This window comes from Crocuta crocuta, unplaced genomic scaffold (assembly GCF_008692635.1).
Source record: "Crocuta crocuta isolate KB4526 unplaced genomic scaffold, BGI_CrCroc_1.0 scaffold38, whole genome shotgun sequence".
NCBI classification, from domain to species: domain Eukaryota; kingdom Metazoa; phylum Chordata; class Mammalia; order Carnivora; family Hyaenidae; genus Crocuta; species Crocuta crocuta.
Genome location: NW_027532605.1, coordinates 4140117 through 4158884, shown reverse-complemented (window position 1 = coordinate 4158884; position 18768 = coordinate 4140117). Strand labels below are relative to the sequence as shown.

Genomic DNA, 18768 nt, shown 5'->3' with positions numbered 1-18768 from the left:
GTGGGGGTGGGGGCTGGAGAAGCTATTTTAAAGAGGAAAAGCTTACTGTTGAGAGGTAAGATGAGAATTGAAAAACACCCACTGGATTTAGTGACATGGAGGGCTTTTATGAACATATTTTTCTTTGAATTGCAAAGGATCTTACTCCCTACTACAGAACATTTAAATGAAATGGAAAATAATTTAAATAATAGCTTAGTTGATCATGAAACTATTTTACACATTGACTTAAGCTTTCTTTCTTATTTTTTTTTACTTTTTGTGTTTTTTAAAATATTTATATTAGAGGGAGAGAGACACAGCTCGCGTAGGGGAGGGGCAGAGAGAGACAGGGAGACAGAGAATCAGAAGCAGGCTCTGAGGTGACAGCACAGAGCCCGATGCAGGGCTCAAACTCACAAAACAGGGAGATCATGACTTGAGCTGAAGTCAGACGCTCAACCTACTGAGTCACCCATGTACCCTTTGACTTAATTTTTCAAATATTTAATATTTTCAATGTTATTTATTCTTCATTTATAAAGAAGTATTGGTTTTTAATGGTCGGACATCCTGAGTTAAATAAAGAAATCTAGAGTTGTCTAAATTAATCTTTTTAATGCTTATCTTGCTTATCTTACCTGTTGTGATGCTAAAGCTCCAGAGAAGCATAAAAACCTCTGTAGATGGATATCAAAAAGACATGTCTTTAGATGGACATGTTAGATCTTGACCACTTAAATAATTGTCCATCTATTTAGGTCCAACACCTCTGCACCTGGCTGCACAGGCTTGCTCATTGGAAACAACCACCTGTCTACTCTGTTTCAAAGCTGATTACACACTTTCTGAAAAAAGAGGCTGGATGCCGATTCACTTTGCCGCTTTCTATGACAATATTGGCATCATCATTGCTCTCTGCAGGAAGGATCCTAGTTTGATAGAAGCAGAGGCGACAGCTGAGTAAGTTATTAAGCATTTGTAAAAACACAAATCTCTGCTTTCATGGCTTGCCTCAAACACTGACACTAAAAGGAACGGTTAGTATGATCAATGTGAAAGGCCACATAAGGCTTACCCTTCTTCTTCATCTACCACTTACCTCTAGAATGTATAAAGGTACAACTACCATTGATCTATGCACATTATCTGAAAGAATAAGGAGTAAGCCCTAGGAACTGTTTTCTAAGTTTTTCTCAGTGGTTTTGTTCCACAGACGAGTATATCAGGTTAATTACTTAGTGCTCTGGAAGAAGCTCAAGACTAGGGAGGAGAAAGTTACTCTAAATTGGAACCTACCCAACCAGGAAACAGCACAGAACTCCAGACCACCGTTGATAGGCCTCAGGTAACAGGAGAAACATCTAATGGTATTCAGAAGAGAAACACATTAAAAAAGAAGAAAATAACATTGGGAGCGCCTGGCTGGCTCAGTTAGTGGAGCGTGTGACTCTTGATCTTGGGATTGTGAGTTCAAGCCCCATGTTGGGTGTAGAGGTTACTTAAAAATAAAATCTTAAACAAGTTTTTTTTTTTAAAGAAGAAAATAACTTTGAAATAAGGAAACATCCCAAATACAATTTCACAATTTAGCTTCTATTTCACAATTCTCTTTCATGATTTTAGGCAGAGGACCAAAGTTTAGGATGGAGGCATAAATTTTCCTGAAGGATGCATTCTTGGTAGTGATTGAAAGACAAGATTATTATTTTGAATCTGAACATGATTTAGGCATAGTTTCATTCAGATATTTCAGGCCATTATTATTCAATGAAAAAATTAATCCTCACTACAGGTTGGGGCAAAGATGTATGTAGAGAAAGCTTTCAGGAAATGATGGTGTCTGGCTAATAATTTCTCTAAGAGATTCTGGAAAGAGCCATGGAATGTAGAGACCTGATACAGCTCTGGCTAGTCATATTGTGACGATGTCTTTGAGCGGAGGGGGATAATGATTAGTGGCTTGTAAAAGATCAAGCAATTGGATATCAGAGGTGGAAGTAAGAAGCTATCTGTGAACATAAGGGAAAAGTAAAGAATTCAGAGAGAGGATAATTACCAAGGTTGGGATATATGTGAAGCTAATGATAAGTGTAACCATGCAGGTGTGTATGAATATGGAGCCCAAATAAGTATGACAAGGAAGTGAGAGAGCAGAACACAGAAGGTAATTAGCATGGATGTTGAAGTCACACTCCAAGGGGCACGTTGGTGAGGCAATTCAGGAGCTGAGACCCTGGAAGAGGACTCCGCAGGGCAGGGGGAATGGTAATATGGAACTGAAAAGAGAAATATAATTTATTGGGTAGTATGTTTTTCATATGAGGAAAATCAGAGTAATAGTGTTAAAGTAGAAGTAATCTTTATTCCTACCATTAAATAGGATAAATAAAGTGATAAAAACAGTCTTGTTAAATTACAAAAGGGAAAAAGTGAAGAGACGTTTACTCATAAAAGACAAAAGTTTCTCTAGGGCCTAGGAAAAAAGAGATAGAGGAGAGAGTCTTGGGGCTGGCTGGGCAAAGGAGAAAGTTCAAGGACAGGCAGCAAGAGAAAGAGGGCTTCACAAAGAGAGAGGCATTGGTATAAGGATGAAAAGTAGGCATGTGACAGTGAAAAGAGAATGAGAGGGGAACTATGTATGAAGACTGTGCTAAGCACCTTATTCATCCCTTACACTAACACTGTGAGCTGAGTATTGTTACCCTCATTCTTCGACAGATGAAAACAGTAACCCAGTTTGCTTAAATTCACATTGCTAGTGATAGATCTGTTAGTTAAGATACAGTTGAAACCGCTGTGACAAACACATGCCAAAATATTTTAGTCTAAACTAGGTAAACATGTAATCTTCCTCCTGGTGCTTCTTTACATGTGGTTTCCATATCCTGGTACAAAACGGCAACCCCTGCTTTCATCGGTATGCCTGTATCTTAACCATGAAAAGAAACAGAAATGAAAAGTAATGGCACATTCCTTTTCTCTTTAGGGAGTTACCCAGGTCACTTCTACTAACATCCATTGGCCAAACTTAGTCATGTGGCCAAGAGCCACATGAAAGGAAGCTAGGAAATGTAATATTTGGCTGGGCAGCCATGCGCCCAACCAAATGATCTTCCTTAAGAAGCAGATAGTGGGATTTTTGAGAAAATCTGTTAGTTTCTGCCATGATGGGAAGCTGGGATTTGAGAACTGGACATGAAGAATAAAGAAGTGGGTTGGAACGCTCCCTGAGCTCAGTTTTACTGTGTGTACAATGGGCTGATGATACTTGCCTTGCTGTTTCCTTCACTCATAGAGTTGTAAGGACTATGTGAGGTGGCATAGTCTAAGAACTTTGTGCATCATCAACTTCTAAATAAATTATAAGGTGTGACAAGTAATTTGGGAGGGAGAGTTGGGGCAAATACTAAGGACAGCCTAGGCAAAGGAGAGAAATCTTTTTAAACGTGGAATATATAGAAATAACATTTAATGAAGAGAAGGGAATGATATAAATCAGACTTCCTCCAAAAGCAATGTGGATGGCTTTGTAAGAAGTAAATATGGCAGTATATGTGTGCTTAATTATCATAATATGTTCTTTGACTTTTAGGAATCAGTGTACTCCACTGTTGCTTGCTGCAACTTCAGGAGCCCTGGACACTATTCAGTACCTATTTTCTCTTGGTGCCAACTGGAGAAAAACAGATATTAAAGGAAATAATATAATTCATTTATCAGTGCTAACTTTTCATACAGAGGTTCTCAAGCATATAATAGAGTTAAATATTCCCGAACTCCCGGTTTGGAAAACGTTGGTAGGTGAGTGTACAACACATAACTCTTTATAAATAAATGTTCTGATTATTATTCAGCTTAATCATTGATACTTACTTTGAAACAGAGCTAATGAAATAATACATGCATCATATTTTAAAGAGTTAAAAATCATAAACATTTTTTAGTTAAAACCAGAAATACAAATAATACTCAACTATATTTTGTGTGTACAAAAGTAGTTAATTCTGAATTAAAATCAAAGAATAATAACTCAGACTGTATTTTACATAATTATATTTATTTTTATTTTCCAACTTTCTCCAAAAGTCCATCTATCCTTCTCTCTGTCAAAAAAGCAAATTAAAACAAACAAACAAAAAATAAGGGAAGAAGAAGGAAATTAAAGTTCAAGAGAAGAAAACTCCCACCGATTTATTCCTTCCTAATTTAAAAGGCAGTTTCAGGGGTGCCTGGGTGGCTCAGTTGGTTACGTGTCAGACTCATGATTTTGGCTCAGGTCATGATCTCAGGGTGATGCGATCAAGCCTTACATCAGGCTCTATGTGGAGTGTGGAGCCTGCTAAAGATTTTCTCTCTCCCTCTCTCTCTGTCCTTCCCCGGCTTGCATACATGTGTGTGCACGCTCTCTCTAAAAAAAATAAATAAATAAGAGATATATTCAGCAGTATTTTCCCTCATATATTAATATATGTTTTGTCAAAAATTTTGCTTGAGATTTTGTTCCATATTTGTGTTTGGTCTAGCCAGAAATGTTATAAGGGTAAGGGTTACTAGGCCAACTGAATGCACCCATCTAATTTTTATTATCCATCCAAACCCCACTAAAATTACACAGAGCTTAACTAATAACATCAGCCTTCAAGAGAATACAAGAAAGGATAAAATAGCAATAAAATGTTGGAAAGAGCCAAGTCTTAGGACTCAGCAGACTGGACAAATCATCCTAAGCTGATAGCAGGAAAGCTGAGGACCTCTCAGACTTACACCATAAATCCTCACCAGGCACTATGCCTGACAGCTCCAGTCAGGAGTGCTCTCTGCCCAGGCAAGCCAGAAAGACCGAAAGATGCCAAGGCAGGAATTCTCCTCAACAAACAGGAAATTAGGAATCTGCACCAAGAGAAAAGCAAAGGTGATTCCAAAGATGACAGCAAATCGAAGTCCCAGAATGGAAACTGTGTACCCACGCCAAAGGGATGTGGGAGGAATTACCAATAGGTACAAAGAAAACAAGGCAGATGAAATAAAATAAGGTTTCCAGGAAAGACAAAAGTAAGAAAGGAGACGAAACTGTAGTACACTACAATGCTTACCTGTGAATAATATCTGTATAGGCATTTTAATATAAGTATGGAATATTAATTTAACTAAATACTATAAATATGGGGAAGGGGAGGGAGAGGACATGGCAGCGCAGTGTTGGAAGAGCTAACTTCTCATTTACCATAACCTGAAGTCAATCGATGATGTCCAAAATTGAGAGAGCAAATGGTAACAGTGTATGTAAGTGTTTAGAAATATAGAGATATGTACATCACAGAAGGTATGGGGAAAGAGTCCAAAAGATGTAAGTCCAGATATAAGTGGTTATATCTGGAGAGAGGAACTCAGAAAAGTGGAGGGTAAAGAGAGAGACCAGAAAAGGATACTTCTTTGTGGTTTTTTTCTTTTACCATAGACATTGTTTAGAAGCATATATATGTATTTGCATTATCTCCTGCCTATTAGTATAAATTCATTTAGAATTTTTTGGAATTATCTTCTTCATACTCAGGGAATGTATAAATCTTGCTATATGATTTAATAGATGTTAAACTTTTATTGACAATAATGTAGTTTATTTTGCCATTCTTGAAAACTTACACTCAAATTTTATGTAACAACTAATTTCAAGCAAGAGAGGTGTACTGTTTTCCCAGTGACTTTGAACAGTATGACCAGTCAATCCAAGTCATTTGGACCAAATATTAAACATTTCGGAATTTCTTGTACTAACGGTATAGATTATAAACCTCAGAGATTATGGGCATTTGCAATCTGTTCACCACCTCACAGAAGGCCATCCACAGAGGGAATTTAATGAATGAATTTGGTGGTGATAGTGGTGATCTCAACACACGGCTTCACTCGGCCTGTACAGAAGCAGATCAATCATTCCGTTCCCTCTTATAAAATTACAACATGTGTTTTTATGTTGAATACTTACCAGAAATGTTGCAGTGTGAAAGCTATAAACGAAGGATGATGGCTGTGATGTCCTTGGAAGTAATTTGCTTAGCAAATGATGGATACTGGAAACATATATTGGATGCAGGTGACGTAAAATCTATTTACTGTCTTTTGCTTAGCCTATTTTATGTAGAGCTATAATTATATTCAATCAGTTTAAAATCTACTTTTAATTGTAGAGAAAACTTTTTAGTTGGTGTTAAGTTCCTGTTTTTCTTTCTCCTAAGATTATGTCCTTTACCTGACAATTAGATATATATACATATATATTATTTATATTTACATAAATAATATGTAAATACAATGTGTAAATATATATATGTAAAATTTTTAATTACAGTATAGTTGACACACAGTGTTACATTAGTTTCAGGTGCACAACATAGTGATTCAGTATCTCTGTACATTATGCTGTGCTTACCACAAGTGTAGCTGCCATCTGTCATTGTCAGTGCTATTACAATACCATTGACTATACCCCCTATGCTGTGGCTTTTATTCCTGTGACTTATTCAATCCATAACTGGAAGACTGTATCACTCACTCCCACCTTTACCCATTTCACCCATGCCTCTACCCCCGCCCCCGCCCCGGCAACCATCAGTTTGCCCTTTGTATTTATAGGTCTGATTCTACTTTTTTTTCCACATATAAGTGAAATCATATGGTATTTGTCTTTCTCTGACAACCTTATATTTTATTTCTCATGTGGAAAATGCATACAATAAAAAAACTATATAAATTCTACTTCTGTAAAACTTTGCAATTTTAAAAATGATACTAAATTACTATACTACCTTTTATATTTACTTTCAATTAGAAATTATCCCTACTCTGTATTTACACAATTTATTTTTTAAATTAAAGTGGGCCACCTGGGTGGCTCAGTCGGTTAAGCATCTGACTTCAGCTCAGGTCATGATCTCGCTGTTCGTTGAGTTCGGGCTGTGTTGGGCTCTGTGCTGACAGCTCAGAGCCTGGAGCCTGCTTTGGATTCTGTGTCTTCCTCTTTCCCTGTTCCTCCCCAACTTGTGCTCTGTCTCTGTCTCTCTCTCAAAAATAAATGAACATTAAAAAAAATAGTAGAGTTTTGTGTGTGTGTATGTGTGTGTGTGATGAGCACCATGTATTGTATGGAAGTGTTAAATCACTCACAGTATTTACACCTGAAACTAATATTACCCTGTATAGTAACTAACTGGAATTCAGGTAAAAACTTTAAAAAAGAGCAGTTTTTGTGTCAACCCTGGGTTTGTAACTAGCTCTGCATTTAGAAGTTAGGTTAATTGTTTGCCCTCTATAACCCTAATTTCCTTGTTAATCAAATGATTCCTACCTCATTCAGTAGTTTTGAGAATAGCATTTTCCAATAGAACTTTCTGAAGTGATGGAAATGTCTATCTTCACTGTCTAATGTGGTATCCACTACTCTAATGTAAATATTAGGCATACATCAGAAGCTCCATAAATATTTGTTAAATGAATAAATAAATGAATAAAAAAGTACTATAGGTGGTACCCTAAAACTAACCTTTAGTGTTCCTGAAAACATGTACAAAAATCTCTGTGTCCAAAAAGGAACCTTAGATAAATAAGTCATGAGGGAGGTTTCATCTCAGGTAGATAAATAAATAAAGCCCTAACTATACAGTTATATTTTCCAACATTTCTTGCGTGCTCCAGAGCGTGCTCTTTCTTGCACAGTGGATATAACAAACATCCAATTGAAGCCAATTTTCTATTTTCACCATGGCCAGTGATTTCCATCCTTGAACCAATTATAATTCATGCTTTTTACTAGATTCAGCACTTTTTGTTTTTCAGTTTCTTGTAAAAAAATATGGGTAAAATATAATAAAATGCTCAAATAATTGCATAAATACTGCTACACAAATTTAAATATCCCAAACTGAACTGTACCATAAGGTGGCTCAAGGAATTTATTCATCCATCATTTGAAGCCAAAAGTTCATGGTTCCAAGGCGGCTTAGAGTTACCAATATGAAATAATAGGCTTGTGTGCTGTGTGAAAATCAGATGTGTGGATAGGAGAGCTGCCTGAATTGTGGAAAGTACAGAAAGGTGCATTCATATAGTTTCAAATGATAATTTTACAAACATTTTATAGAATTATTTGCTAATTGTCTATATGGCAATGACCATAACCATTATTTAAATCTTATCATGACAAATTAAGCTTAAATGGTTATAAATAATTCATGCTTTCTCTTGATTTTTTCATTGCAGGTACCATTCCTGCCTTAATTAATCTATTAAAATGTTCCAAAATAAAATTACAGTGCAAAACAGTCGGGTTATTGAGTAATATCTCAACCCATGCAAGCATCGTGCATGCTATAGTAGAGGCAGAAGGCATTCCAGCTCTGATCAACCTACTGGTTTCTGAAGAACCTGAACTACATTCTCGCTGTGCTCTCATTTTATATGACATTGCTCAACTTGAAAACAAGGATGTTATTGCCAAATATGTAAGTTCTTTTCATAGAGTATCATTTTGACTGACATTCCTTTATGTAGAAGCTAGAAAGGGGGGTGCCTGGGTGTCCTAGCCAGGTCAGTGTCCGATTTCAGCTCAGGTCATGATCTCACAGTTTGGGGGTTCAAGCCTTGCATCGGGCTCTGTGCTGATAGCTCAGAGCCTGGAGCCTGCTTCTGTTCTGTGTCTCATTCTCTCTCTGCTCCTCTCCTTCCTGTGGTCTGTCTCTCTGAGTCTCAAAAACAAACGTTAAAAAAAATTTAAAAAATAAAAGCTAGAAATGGACATATCCATGTATTATGCAGTGGTGAAACTCCCAGGGAGGAAGTCCAATCTCAAGGAAGATGACAAAGAACAAACCTGCCACAATTCCATGAGTGTTAAAAGTAAACAAGAGCAAACAAAGCACAGCAAAGGGTGTGAGCCTCAGCAGAGGTCTTTCTCCCACAAGACACAGTAGGCTCTGATGGATGCTACCCACACATTGGCGTTTTTGTTGTACCTGAAGAACCTCAAGCCTGAGAAACCTATCACTTTCATAGCAACCAGTAAGCAAGCCTGTTGTTTGTCTAAAGGGAAATGTTATTTGAAACATAACCTTGAAAGGTGTGGTAATAACATTTCCAATAAGAATAAAAATAATATTCAAATAACAATAAAAATCCTGAGGCATGGCCCAGGTGAAAGAACTGTCACAGTCTTGATACACAGGAATGCGAGAGGCCCAGGGAGGACTGTTCCTCAACAGAAATACCTGGTAAGACTATTACCTGAGTAATACAGAAGGCAAGCCGGGTGCCTACTTAGCTCTCGGATATGGTCGCTTCTTGTTTATGAGAAGGTGTTACAAGAAACGCTACCACACTGGCTATTACTGCTCTGGCTGGAAAATGCAGTCTGTGTACCAGAAAGTTATTTTTTTTGTGAACACCAAGCAATCTTTGCCATGCTGTATTTCCTCAAATGAAACACACTGTATTGTGTCTGCTTAAGTTTGACTTACGATCTTTCAGGAGATATTTATAAGATTATTTTTATTGTTTCCTTCAGGTGTTGCTTCACCATGGATTGAATCATTTAGTGTCATAAAATGTACCTTTTTTTGTAGAGTGCAATACTTTTGCCCTGAATTCCATCTTGTCCAGAATTATGTTTGTGATCTGTTTGTTTCCTTTGTACTCTCATGTTTAATTTGGCTCTGCCCATCCTTTTTTAACTTTTTTGAGTCATCTTCTGTTGATTGGTTGGTTGGTTGGTTGGTTATCTTTGGGAAATGTATTAGAAATATATACATCCCAGGCCCACCTCTAGAGTTAGTCTTTACTTATTTAGAATTTATAATCTCCAGTTAATCTAATAATTACCCAGAATTAGGATAAATGTGTCCCTTGAATCAGCATATTTAGGTTATGCTTTGCCATTTACTTTATATTGAGTAGAGCTCATTTATATTCATTGATATAACATGTTTAACCTTAGTTCTGTCATAGTTTATTACTATCTTTTTATCTTTAATCTACTACAGTCAGTGTTTTCCTTCACTTTTTATCTTTAAAGTCCAGGACTTATATGTTAACATTAGTTACCTGTTTTCCCTGGACTTGGTATAACCTTTCAACACGTATATTCATTTTCCTTTATTTTTGGAATGCTTTCCTGAATGCATATCTTTAAGTATTTTTTTTTCTGTAGTGTTCTTTTAGTCCATTCACACAATGAGTATGTTTTATGAGTTTATTAAATGGCAGATTCTATTCTAGATGCTGGGGTTATAGCAGTGAACAAAACAGGTAAAGCCCCAGTTTCATGGAATTTGTATTCTACTTGGGAATAGCAAGACCATAAATAAAGCAAATAAAACAAACATATGTTAGGTGACAACAAGTGGTAGGAGGACAATAAAACAGAGAAAGGGGAGGGGGGAGCTTGGTGAAAAATAATTCACTAAGTCCTGGCATTTGAGTACAGACTTAAAGTAGATGAGAAGATGTTGGGAAGAGTATTCTAGGCAGAGGAAACAAGTGCAAAGTTAATGGAAGCTGGAATGTGCCTGGTATGTTCGAGGAGCAGCAAGAAACCAAGAGTGGCTGAGGGGAGAGAAGCAGGAGATGTTCAGCTGGGTAATGGTGGACCACGTCATGTAGGGTTTTGTGGGCAACTGTCAGACATTTTAGCTTTTGCTCTGAGTATGGTAAGCCACTGAATGATTCTGTTCTGGGAAGTTCCATGAAAAGATTAATATTTATCCTCTGTTGAAATAGGCGGGCAAGGGTGGATGTGTCCAGACTAATTGAAAAACTGTTATAGTAATCCAGATTAACAGATAATGGTGTCTTGAACCAGGATAATGATAGTGAAAATGGTGAGAAGTGATCACATTCTGTATTATATTTTGAAAGTTGAGTTCACCAGGATCTGTGGGAAAGTTGAAAGATCTGGAGGGACCCCAAAGGAGACTAAGAAGGAATGGCCAACAAGGTAGGAGGAAACCTGAAGCATCGTTTGTCCTATAAGCTAAATGAAGGAAGTGTTTCAAAGAGGAAAGAATGATCAATAGTGTCAAAGGTATTGAAAGGAGAAAGTCAAATACTGATCATTGCATTTATTGGCCTGAATTAAATGACCACTTCTCTTTGAAAACATTATTTGCATATGATATTACTTTTTCCTGCCTTACATAGCTATCATTTTTTTGCTAGTCCTTTTCCACTCATTGTTTCATTTTATTTCATTTTTCTTTTTTTCTTAATCCTGTCCTTCTTGTCCCTTGCTGTTTTTCAGCATTGTTTATTGTTGTGTGGATTACAATTTGGCTTTTCTTTCTCCACATCTTTCCTGAGCTTCTGCGGCTCCCATTTATTCTTCCCTGTCTCAAAAAAATCTTCCCTGAGCTCTGATGTCTCTCCTGTGCATTCTTGTTTTATAGAAGTGATTGCCTCATTAATTTTTTTCATTGATAATAATGTACCACTTTTGGTAATTTCATCTGTTTTGTGGCAATATTTTTTTGATGAGCATTCTTCATCTGTCATAAGTTTTTCTATTTTTTTCTTAACTATATTTGGACGGATGCTGTTCTAGTTCTGTTCTGATCATTACTCATCTTTGAATTAGTTAAGTTCTCTCTTGTCCGGCTACTTGCAGGAAGTATATATGGGAAAGGGCCCAGTTCTAGACTAGCAAGGATATGACTTAACCACAGAGCTGTATGCATGGGTTCTTTCAGCTTTACTTTTCTCTAAGCCAACAGAGACTGGTGCATAGTACCTCACAATATAAGATTCTGTTTCCTCCACAATGCAGAGTCTATCTCTTCCTTCTTACTTCACTGAGAGTCTACTTCTTTCAAACATATCTGGTCGGTATGATTCCTTGTCAATCCTTGCCTTCCTTAATGTTTGAAACATTATGCCAAAATGACCCAGGAAAGAGCCTGCTGCCATCCTGCATACCCATTCCTACTATTTCAGAGAGGGAATTGTGTATTTCTTTTTCTGCCCCTCAAGACAGAGGCACTCATTTTGGACAACTGTGCTCTGCCAGCATTTCTTATGGACAGTGGCCATGGGAGATCTCTCTAATACTTGCTGGTAACTCACACATACTTATTATGGCTCAATATTACAGATGTCTCCTAATTTTATTGAAATTATTTTTATTTATCTTCCTTAATATTCTTGCATTATTTCTATCAGTAGAGAGAAATGCCACCTATACTCCATTTAAAATTAAGAATTTACATTTAAAAATATTTTTTGTTGTGCAAATTCAATTACCAATTACCAGCACAATGTTTACAATGGCAAGTATTTCCAAATTGGCAGTGTATTTAGTTGATCTTACTCAATTGCTTTACTTTTAAGACATTTATTAAATGTTACAGTGACCTTGTAGCCTTAATTTATTTTGGTGTAGAGGAGACTATTTTATGTTCAAAGTTAACTGTCATTTAATGTGACATATCAGTAAACACATTTGTTTATAGGCAATCATTGTCTCCTAATATAAGTGGATATTTATAGCAAGAAAGATTATAGACTTATGTTTTTAAATAAAGATTGCATGAATCTTAAATAATTCCATTGTAATTAATTTTTTGTTTCTTCATCTTTAGAATGGAATCCCAGCTCTGATAAGTCTCTTGAAGTTAGACATAGAAAATGTGCTAGTAAATGTAATGAACTGTATACGAGTATTATGTATAGGGAATGAACAAAATCAAAGAGCAGTGAGAGACCATAAAGGCATCCAACATCTTATCACATTTCTGAGTTCAGATTCAGGTGAGCCTCGATTTCTGTATTATTTTAAGTGGCCGGATATACTGAGTGAAGCAAATACAGGTTGGACTTGTCTTAGATGAAGACATATCCTGTTATCTTAGAATGGATCTAGACATATATAATATAAACTAAATATCTCAAACACTCAAATTAAACACCAAGTTTATAATAGAACTGACTAAAACCATAGGTTTTATTTAAAAAAGTTTAACTGGACTTATCTATAAATGGAAATACTGGCATAAATAATGAAAATAATGCAGTTAATATGCCCGGGGACTTGAGTAAATGACTCCCTATATAGAAATAATACATATATTGATCATTGGGAATACATATATTGATCATTGGAATATTTTATAAGTTACAACAAAAAAACTTCAGGTTTGCTGTTAGATATTGGTAACAAAATTCAAAGTCATCAGGTCTTTAGGCTACTTATCAGACTCTGAAGTACATATCAGTTCCGAGAACATCACAAGCCATGAGAAAACTCTTGCAGGTACTGCAAATGATCTCTCAGGTTCCATAATAATTATCTCATTTCAGTGAGCATACACATTACAGAGCAAGCTTCAGATCTATGGTTTTCCTCGAATATGAGGGGCTAAAAAATTGGGGAAAAGCTTGGCCTTTTTGTGAAGGAAATAGAAGCTTATTGGGGAGCCTGGATGGCTTAGCAGGTTAAGCATCTGACTCTCGATCTTGGCTCAGGTTATAATCCCACAGTTTGTGAGTTTGAGCCCCACATCGGGCTCTGTACTGACAGCACTGGGCCTGCTTGGGATTCTTTCTCTCCCTCTCTCTCTCTCCACCCCTTCCCCACTTGAACTTCTCTCTCTCTCTTTCAAAATAAATAAATAAATTTTTAAAAATTTTTTAAAAAAAGTTTATTGAATACATCATAAGGGAGTGGTAGAGGGGAGAGCAAAGGAGAGACTGTCTGCCAAGCTTGCCCATTTTTCTTCCTGCTTAGTTTAATATTTTTCTGGTCTAGCTCTCCAGGAATAAATACAGAAAAAAATATTGGTTGACATGTAATACAAGGTTATGGATAAAGGGGTTGTTGCAGAGGGCCTTCTTTTACTTTAGACCTTCAAAGTTAAGGAATTATCATCTTCTAATAACCTCTCTCGTATAGGGAAATCATTTGAAAGTCGTTTCCCTTCATTACAAATTCCTAAGGTCATCTGCTTTAACTTGCCTTCCATCAGTAACTATGCTCTACTTTATCATTTGTAAGAATACCATTAGAGATAATGTATAGAATCATCCAATCACTATCCACCATGTTGTACATCTGCAATTAATATAACATGGTATGTCAATTATACTTCAATTAAAAAAAGAATAGCATTAAAGACAGCCAGCTTTAATGCATATTGTAGCCACAGAATTTCTACTTGTTTATAATTACTCTTTCATGTTTATTTATTTTTTGAGAGTGAGAGTGAGCGTGAGCAGGGGAGGGGCAGAGAGAGAAGGTGACACAGAATCTGAAGCAGGCTTCAGGCTCTGAGCTGTCAGCACAGAGCCCAATGCGGGGCTTGAACCCACAAGCCATGAACTCATGACCTGAGCCAAAGTCGGCTTAACCGACTTAACTGACTGAGTCACCCAGGTGCCCCTATAATTACTCTTTATTTTATTCTTTGTGTTTTATCTCCTTAATTGAAATTTAAAGACAGGGACTAGTTTTTCCCCTATCATTTTTCATCCTCCCAACCCCAGATGTTAGAACAAAGCACAAACTGTAGAGGCAATTTGAACAAATAATAAATAAATTCATGAAAGAAAGCTATAGAAATAAATTGTTAAAATTGTTTCTTTTGGGGCTCTTGCCCTAACTAAATGAAAATAACTTACCCTACACTATAATCTATGTTACCTCTTCATTCCAAGGAAGGTAATTTTGGAAAAAAAGGAAACTTTTTTTCTCTTCATATATAATTTATAAACACTTTATTTATAATTTTGGAGCTTTAACAAGTAGTTCTCTTGCCTTTTAGCAGGGTTGGTAAGTTGTAGTTGGTCACAAAGGAATTTTATTAATTCCAATATCCTCTTAAACATTTTCAACCACTCACACATTAAAGTAAAATGGCCCCAGAGTCATAGGCAGTTTCTTGAGACTATGGATTTATTAACATTTCCTTAGTCTTAACCCCTATCTCCAGAAGTTCCTCAACCTTTGCTGAGTTTGGTTTGTTTTAAGCCTTTGCTTCACCCATCTTTAGCTGCTTATTTCACACTCTTCCACATATGTGTGTGTCTGCATGCATATTCTCATTTTCATTCCTACAATGCTACAGATTTCATCTTTTCTGTGGCACACAGTTTTCCTATTCTGTGTCATGAGGCCACCATAGAAATTGAAATATGTAACAGAAAGTATACAAAATACTTTTCAACTGCTAACTATCTGAGCAAAACTGAAAGAGCACCTCATCCTTCATAGAATGATTATTTATACATTTCACCGCAGATATGTTTTCCAGACTCTCCAGGATGCTATGTAATACATAATATATGCACTCAGTATCTTCTAAAATTTGAAAACTTCAGAATTCTGTTTGCAAGAGTTTTAGATAAAGACTGCCTCTACCATTAAGCTTCTTGCACCTCTTTTTTTTTTAAACATTTAAAAAATGTTTATTATTTTTGAGGGAGACAGAGCATGAGCAGGGGAGGGGGAGAGAGAGGGAGACACAGAATCTGAAGTAGGCTCCAAATTCCGAGCTGTTAGCACAGAGCCCAATGCGGGGCTTGAACCCATGAACCATGGGATCATGACCTGAGCTGATGTCAGACACTTTACTGACTGAGCCACCCAGGCACCCCTTATTGCACCTAACTCTCAAAGTTGGAGTTCCTTGGGCTTTTCTCTTCTCATTCTTTCTTTTCTTTTCTTTTTTCTTTTCTCTTTCTCACTCTCCTAAGCAATTCTATTTACTCTTCAGAACTTTGTTATGGTTATAATCTATTCTTTCTAGTTCTGTATCCAAACTCCCGACTTCTCCTTTGAACTTTAGAGCTAGTTTGGATTATTGAGGGGCAAAGACAGCTCTTCTCCCTTTAGAATTTGGATACAATTGATAATAGACGCAGGAATCAAATAGAGATAAAAACTTCAGCCTTATTGCTTGCTTTGAGAAAACATCAAACAACAATAGTGCTAAAATGAACCTAAACCATGCATTAGCAATGCTCATTCTCCAAATTAAGAAATTATGTAACTCACTATTCCTTTTATGGGAGAAATGAGTAATGTGCCTGTGTGGGAAGTGAGAGAAGGAATTTACTTTTTGAACTCAGATAGCAGTAAAGAGTAAGATAAAGAATGATACCCCACATTCTCTTAATTTTATTAACCTATTGGGCTGAACAACATTCCAGGTATTTAACTAGAGTGATGTATGTAAAATGAAAAGTTAATCATATCTTTTCCCTACTTTATTTTTTTTAAGTTTATTTATTTATTTTGAGAGACAGCATGAGTTGTGGAGGGACAGAGAAAGAGGGAGACTGAGAATCCCAAGCTGACTCCACATCATCAGTACAGAGCCTGATGTGGGGCTTGAACTCATGAAAGTGCAAGATCATAAGCTGAGCCAAAACCAAGAGTCTGACACCTAACCAACTGAGCCACCCAGGCATCTCTCTATACCTTCCTTTAAATAATTCACTAGCTCTTTGTCACCTAGGATAAAGTCCAACTTCCTATCATAGTCTAGAAGCCCTTCTAACCTTCCAACTCCAAAAGGAAATGACCTTCCTATCACTCCCTTCCTCTCTTATTTTACTCTAAAGTAGTATGGAACCTATTGCTATTTCATACTTCTGGCCTTTGGCTTGCTCCAGAAGGTCAAGAACTTGTGTCTTGTTGGTTCATCACTGTTTCCCAGTGCCTAGGATAGTGCCTGGCATGTAGGAGCTCCTCAGTAAAGTATTTGCCGAAAACACAATTGACTGAATGATGAAAATATTCATAGCAAAAAGTTAATATATTTGATATAAGTGATATAGATAAATTGACATGAACAAAAGGCCTTAACAGAGAGAGAACTAACCCAAATAGTCTATGAAAGAACAAATGCTGGATATAGAGTCTGCCTGTTTGGATAAAAAAATGACTTCTGTGCATTTTTTGACTTTTTGAAACATATGTCTTACATATGAAAACACACACACACACACACACATACATACACACACACACACACACAATTAGATCTATAAGTCTACCAGGGGGAAACTAAAATTGAAACCAAACAGAAACAAATGAATTCAACTGTACTTCAAAGGGATTACATAAAGATTTTAAAGATTTTAAAGGAAGAACAAAAATGAATACAAGTGATTTTTGAACATAGCACTTCCCTATACAAACACACACACACACACACACACACAAAACTGCAAACATATCTTGAATTCTTCTTAGTGGATTTGTATTTCATAGTGATATGGCTGAAACAGCTCTGAACTGTTAAAGTATTAAAAGTATTGTAGAACCGAACATGTGAATAAATGTGTTGAATAGTATTGGGTTCTCACTGTGAAAAGGATACAGCATATGGAAAGGCGATAAAGAATCCTGTGGTGTTGGGTTGGAATTGGAAAACTGGAAATACATACATTTTTCTAGTCTTGTCTACTAAGAGTCTAGAAGAAATGATACGTAAGTAACAATGAACACATCTAGTATTCAAATCTTGATTTCTAAGTACCATTCCTCATTAAAAGGAACCAGAACTTCTTGGACAAATGGCTTATTTCAGGGGTGGAGCAGAGCAGGTACATGGTGAGTCTGAAACATCATATTGTGACAGAAACATCATATTGTGAAAAACAAAAAAAGTTAAAAAATGATGGATATATATCAATTATTGCTGAATCTTGGGAGAGTTCTCCGATTTATTCTTGCAACTTTCCTGTATGTTTTAAAGAGAATGAGTATAACTGGTTAAAAAACATATATGAAATTGTTTAGTCTCAATAGTAATCAAAAATATGAAATGGGAGATACAATTTTTTGCCTATCAAATTAGCTAAATTTATGAATTTATTCTTAATGATAATACCTGTACTTAAAAAGATACAGCAACATTGAAACGCTTATACTCTGATTATGAAAGGCTCAGATGCAATAATCAATTTTGGAAAGTAATTTAATATGATATATTAAATTATTCCAGTAATTCCTGGTACTCTATACTAAAGGAAAAAACAAGAAGGAAAAATACCTTATGTGCCAAATTTCTCCTAAACATTGTTTAAAACAGTGAAAGTTGGAAACACCATGTATTTTTTAAAACTGTGAGGTTTTTCTACCAGTCAGTGTGCCTGGCTAGCTCAGTCGGTTAAGCATCTGGCTCTTGAGTTTGGCTCATGGCTCATGAAATTGAGCCCTGTGCTGTCAGCCCAGAGCCTACTTGGGATTCTCTCTCTCCCTTTCTCTCTGCTCCTCCCCCATTTGCACTCATTTTCTCTCAAAATAAATAAATAAACTTTAAAAAATAAAAATGTGAATGGCTAAGGAAATGTAATACATTCATTAATGAATATTTGGGAGACAATGATGTTCATAAAGAACAGGAAAATGTTTTACTGGTAAATTAAAATACAGGATTTATAGTACAACTATATAAAATGTCTAGAACACTATATAAATATGTCTTTTCACTTTAAAAATGAATGAGAATGGGGCACCTGAGTAGCTCAGTTGGCTAAGTGTCCAACTCTTGATATCTGTTCAGGTCATGATCTCATGGTTTGTGAGTTTGAGCCCCTATCAGGATCTGTGCTCTCGGCACAGAGCCTCCTTGGGCTTCTCTCTCCCTCTCTCTCTGCCCCTCCACTGCTCGCTCTCTCTCAGAATAAATAAGTAAACTTTTTTTTTAAAACAGTGAATGAGATTAAATGAAATATCTGTGTTTGGGTGGTGAGAATCTGGATGGTTTTATTTCTATTTTTATTTTCTAAATTTTTACACAC

At 36.3% G+C, this 18768-nt stretch overlaps 1 protein-coding gene across 1 annotated transcript in view; it reads left to right on the top strand.

The window, feature by feature from the left end:
* The window catches only part of ANKAR (ankyrin and armadillo repeat containing), a 66189-nt gene that overhangs the window by 26343 nt on the left and 21078 nt on the right, over window positions 1–18768 (top strand). The window contains exons 7-11 of the mRNA XM_077780219.1: window positions 741–942; window positions 3575–3783; window positions 5972–6076; window positions 8239–8480; window positions 12603–12771. Of these exons, the coding sequence (XP_077636345.1) occupies window positions 741–942; window positions 3575–3783; window positions 5972–6076; window positions 8239–8480; window positions 12603–12771 (927 nt within the window). The remainder of the gene's footprint in view (window positions 1–740; window positions 943–3574; window positions 3784–5971; window positions 6077–8238; window positions 8481–12602; window positions 12772–18768) is intronic.